This window comes from Pseudomyrmex gracilis, unplaced genomic scaffold (assembly GCF_002006095.1).
Source record: "Pseudomyrmex gracilis isolate BER0280 unplaced genomic scaffold, ASM200609v1 scaffold_536, whole genome shotgun sequence".
NCBI classification, from domain to species: Eukaryota; Metazoa; Arthropoda; class Insecta; order Hymenoptera; family Formicidae; genus Pseudomyrmex; species Pseudomyrmex gracilis.
In genome coordinates this window covers 12240-17464 of record NW_018021120.1, presented here as the reverse complement: position 1 = coordinate 17464, position 5225 = coordinate 12240, and the positions used below count along the sequence as shown (strand labels likewise).

General features: G+C 48.2%; 1 protein-coding gene across 1 annotated transcript; it reads left to right on the top strand.

Annotated features, from left to right (window-relative positions):
• Positions 1-4367: 4367 nt before the first annotated feature.
• LOC109860998 lies at positions 4368-4670 on the top strand (the record flags this gene model as incomplete). Its single annotated transcript, XM_020440462.1, has 1 exon — positions 4368-4670. A coding segment is annotated over exon 1 (303 nt), but the record flags the coding sequence as incomplete, so codon positions are not given.
• Positions 4671-5225: the final 555 nt, after the last annotated feature.

The window sequence follows — 5225 nt, the reverse complement described above, 5'->3', positions numbered from 1 at the left end:
GTTTGTACTTACGGTTGTCATTTCTTGATTCTTTTCAATCAAATGATGTTCGCAATTGCTCTCGTTGCGCTCTTTCTCTTTCTTTCTCTCTCTCTCTCTCTCTCTCTCTCTCTCTCACTTTCTCTCTTTCTCTCTCTGACTCAGCAACTCACTCACTCTATGCATGACACGAAACGTGCCACTTGACGCAAAACATTATTATCTTTCTCTCTCTAACTCACACTTTATGTCTTTCTACNTTTTTCTTCTTTCAACGCGATCGTATATGTATGCCATCTTGTGGCAGGCATACGAACATGCACACTATTTGATACGACGACGAAGAGGACATGACGTTTCTGAACGTAAAATTTCACACACATTTTCGTTTTCTTTTATTATCTCCGTTCAGAAGCCACAGACCGAAAAAACGTAAGAATACTGTTTTAAAAAATTTTTTTTTTTAATCGATTAAGACCAAAACGAAATAAATCGGTTCAGTCGTTACTTAAATATTGTCCTCAGAAAATCTCCCCACTACTAAAATGCATGAAATTCGCGTATAAGAGGCACGGTGTGCTCGCGCAGTTCGAGCGCCACTTTGTTGCGCGTGAACTTGGCGCGAGGCACTACCGTACCTCTTGATGTTGGGTGTACACAAAGTGGCTCTTACAAATTAGTTGGAGCCAGTTAGTGTGATCTCGTGTTTGGCTGATATACACTGCCGTGGTCAAAATATCCAGTGTAACACTACATGAGTGTATGCACTGCACACACTTGCACCAACTCTACACAGGTAGCACACTGGTGCAGACCAGCCGAAATCGCTATAAGACATTCTAATAGGGATTTTGACTGGTCTACACCGACTGCACATTTCGGGGTGTCGGTGCAACTTGTGTGTTTGGCTGGTCGAATGAGGCAGTTTCTTGCTAGTGCCGCGTATTCGTACATGCTGAACACGTATAATACACGCTGAACTCAGTACACCGCATAGGTGTATGTTGGGTGTACACAAAGTAGCTTTCACAAATTAGTTGGAGCTAGTTGGTATAATCGGTAATGGTGATAATTTAGGTGAAACCACGGCGTCTGTGGATGAAATTGTCATGATGAGTGATTTATTTATGCCGACAGAATTATTAACATCATCATCGTCAAGTGATGAAAATTATGCACGTTACAATGTTGTTTGTGTCTCGTGGTCTTGTGTTCGGCTGACGATATATACTGTGACGTGGTGTTCGCGCCGCTTCCCTCCCTTGCCACAAAAGTTATCTTTCGAGGGAGTCCCAAAGTGTGGGCCGGTCTTAAGCGCCGGGATCCTCCAGGGCTTACACACCGTATTACGTTTTATTTGCTTATTTCTTTTTGTTTTGTTTTTTTTCTAATATGTAAAATTGGCGCCTCACCACCCGAGGATTCACCCCGCCAAAAGACATCGAAAGAGACGAGTAGACGGGAAATCTAGCAAGAAACAAGGCGCGAGCCAGAACTCAGGGGATCGAGGAAGCGCCAGGGGCAGCGCGCAGAGGCTACGGTCCTGAATTAGGCTGCAGGCTGCAGGCTGCAAGCTGCTTTAGCTCAACCCTTTACGCTAGGGAGCGCAGGCGGCACGCGAACGACAGCGTCGCCAAGCGGCAGTAACCCCCTGCAACGATTAGCGGGCCAATCTGCCTTTTAAAGCCAGCTACCAGCTCGGAGGAGCTTCGGAGCCGAAAGAAAACCTTCTGGAGGTCCACCCAAGCCAGCCGAACACGATACGAGACAGACAAAGAAAGATCGGACAGACAAAGGAAGAACCCTGCAAAGGGGAAAAACGTCACAATACACTGCCGTAGTGGTAGTCAAAATATCCAGTGCAATATCGCATGAGTGTACAAATTGCACACACTTAGACCAACTCTACACAGGTGGCACACCGGTGCAGACCAGCCGAAATTAATATAAGACTACTTCAAGACATTACGGATACCTACTTACCGACTGCGGTAGTAAGACATCTTTGGAACATCATCGACATTTAGACGTTTTTCGGACAACATTTGCACTACAAACAGTTTTCACAGAACCGTACTTATGGGGCGCGACGCCTCGGTCTTTCGTGTTATAGATTTTATATAGTTTATCGCCTTTTTGACTACGCGAGAAAAAAGACCGGCCCAGTGGTCTCGCGGCCTGAGTGCAGGGACTGCGAGCCCGGAGGTCTCGAGTTCGAATCCGTTCACCACCTAAAAATTTTTTCCGAGCCGGTCTCTTTCAATCAAGTTTATCGATTGATCGGTGAACTAAATCGAGACTCCAAAAATTAATTCAAATGTAATCTCGAATTATTCTACCTCCCACAAGGCGATCACAGTCACATCTTGAACACGAGACCGACACAGATAGGCACGTCCACTGTGAAAGAAGGCCGTGTATCGCGTGGTAGTAGTGTATTGCACAACCTCTCCATAAAAAAGAATAAAATTTTATATATAAACCAGACTGGCGAATACTCCTCTCGTGAAAGAGTAAAGAGCCATCTAAGCGAAGAAGAAGAAATACGCGAGGAAAGACTGCATAGCAGTGTTCACAGTTTTGGCTTTTTTACAACATGCTGAAGGGATGCGCACAACTGCAGCAAATTCTACCTGCATAAACTCGCTGCTGTTGTGCGCATCTCTTCCACCGCTTCAGCATGCTGTAAAAAAGCTAAAACTGTGAACACTGCTGCATAGTGAGTAGTTAGTCGTTCTCGAGTTCTTCAAGAGTGAGCATTGCGTCCGCAATCAAAGAAGTGATAATACAAAAAGTGCGATTCAGACGATAATTACATATACGGTTAATACTACGATATCAATTATCATATGTACGTTAGTGGTAATATACACGAGCCTTGGTGATTCGTTCTGTGACAAATATATTGGTATATTTATATACGTTACTACATGTTGTTCCTTGCGGTATCTATTGTCCATCCTTTGCGTGGCGTTAACTTGTGGTCCCAGAACAGCATATTAGTGCAGCATCCTTCCTATTGGCGGTAAAAATAGGTGACGATCGTATCAAGCCGAAAAAGGTGAGTCTCGATCATTAATCAATCATAAAGCCGGTCATAACCTAACCTAACCTCTGGTATTATTAGCATTAATTGTCACTTTTTACTTTCTTTTTTATTTTTTTATTCCATCTGTTACATACTCTCATAACTAATAAATATATATTCGGTCATGAGAGCCGTTTGCTAGGTGTTGTGCGGAAATTATACGTGTATATACATATATACGTGTTCACGTGTAAATTTTTACACGTAAAATTCGAATTGNAATAACAATTCTAAAATTCATATAAAATGCTATACTTGCATCTTGTATACGAGAGATCCAAAATATCCCCCTAATTGAAATTAAATTTATATCGCAAAAATTAGGAGTGTATTTGGGATCTTTCATATACGAGATGCAAGTATAGCATCCTATATGAATTTTAGAATTGTTATTACAATTCGAATTTTACGTGTAAAAATTTACACGTGAACACGTATATATGTATATATATACACGTATAATTTTCGCACAACACCTAGCAAACGGCTCTCATGGCCAAATATATATTTATTAGTTTGGAAACTTCGGAGCCTTAAAGATTCTTTAATACTCTCATAACTTATGAATACTCTCACAAATTATATGTCTAAGTAAATTGTTGTGCAGCAATTTTTAAATAAAGTTAAGTAGAGTAAAGCCATTTAGCAATGTGATAAACCATCACTGTCGTTGCTCCCCCCCGGCCCCAGTGCGTCCGGCCGAGGATGCATTGATCGAGCGCATCTCGGCGCTGATAGATGCGAAGCTCGCGGCCCTGAACCTCCCTGTTCGGGGGGCGAGACGTGCGGGCCCGCACGGCCGAGGGGGGAGCCGCGAGTCGTCAATTTCGCGGGAAAGATCGAGGGGGGACCGAGGGCTGAGGCCAACGCCAAGGCGAAAGCTAAGTCAAAGGCCAAGCCTTTGGCCCCACCCCTTGTGGAGAAGGAGCCGGCCCCCTCAGCCGAGGGAGATAGGAGTATTTCAGGGCCCTCGTCCTCCATTGCTGGAGACGAGGCACCCTGGAGCAAGGTGGTGGGCCGAAAGGCTAGACGGGCGGCTGGGTCAGCGGCTTCTAAAACCGCCCCCAGCCGTCCGAGGAAAGGTGCAGCACCCGCCCCAGGGGCTAGCGCAACTGCGCAACCCTCTGGAGGCGGAAAGAAGAGGAGAGTCAGGCTCCGGGTGCCCAAATCGGCAGCGATAACGCTGTCGATTGACCCGGCACACCCTGGAGCTCTGACAGTTGATGAGGCGGTGCGCCGGTGCCTTGAGGCGATCCCACTGCCTTCAGTGAGTACTGCCCACGTGAAACCCCGGCGCACCATGACCGGTGATCTCATGATTGAGGTCACCGGTGACTCTATGGCCGAGAAGGCAGATGCCCTCTCGGCCAGAATGAAGGAGGTTCTCCGGGATACGGGGGTCATCGTTCGCCGCCCGGCGCGCAAGAGCGACTTGCGCGTCTCGGGATTTGATGGCTCCGTATCCCTGGAGGAATTAAAGGCGGCCCTGGCGTCGGCCGGAAATTGCCGGGAGGCGGAGATCCGTTTGGGCAAGGCTCGGACTCTGCCTTCCGGCTTAAGAAGAGTCTGGGTGCAGTGCCCCGTGGCTGTTGCCAAGAAATTGGTAACAGCCCGCAATGTAAAGGTGGGGTGGGTATTTGCCCGCGTGGAAGCGCTCAAGGCCCGCCCCCTGCGGTGCTACCGGTGCCTAAGACCGGGGCACACGGGGCACTACTGCCCCAGAAGTGAGGCGGACCGCAGCGGTCGCTGCTACCGTTGCGGTCTCAGTGGGCACCTGCTCCGGCAGTGTAAAGCTCCGGAGCCAAGGTGCCCATTGTGCGGAGATTTGGGGCGCCCATCCCGGCACGTGCTGGAAGGCCCCAACTGCCGCCCTCCTCCGGCCACGACTGGTGGCTTTGCCACCACGTTCGTGAATCCGGCCAAGCTGGCGGAGGGGGTGGCAGGAAAGCGCAAAAGGAGGAAAAGTCCATCGGACGGGGATTTTCCATCTGCTGCGGGAGGATCTTCTTCCCCGCAGCCGGGGGTCTCCGTCTTGATAGACTGTGAGTCGGCGGAGGCGAGCGTCGGTCCCCCTTGTGGGGTTGCCGCCTCCCTGGCTCCATTACCGTTGTCGCAAAGTGCGGAAAAGGGTGTTCCTCCCTCTGGCTCCGGGGGGACT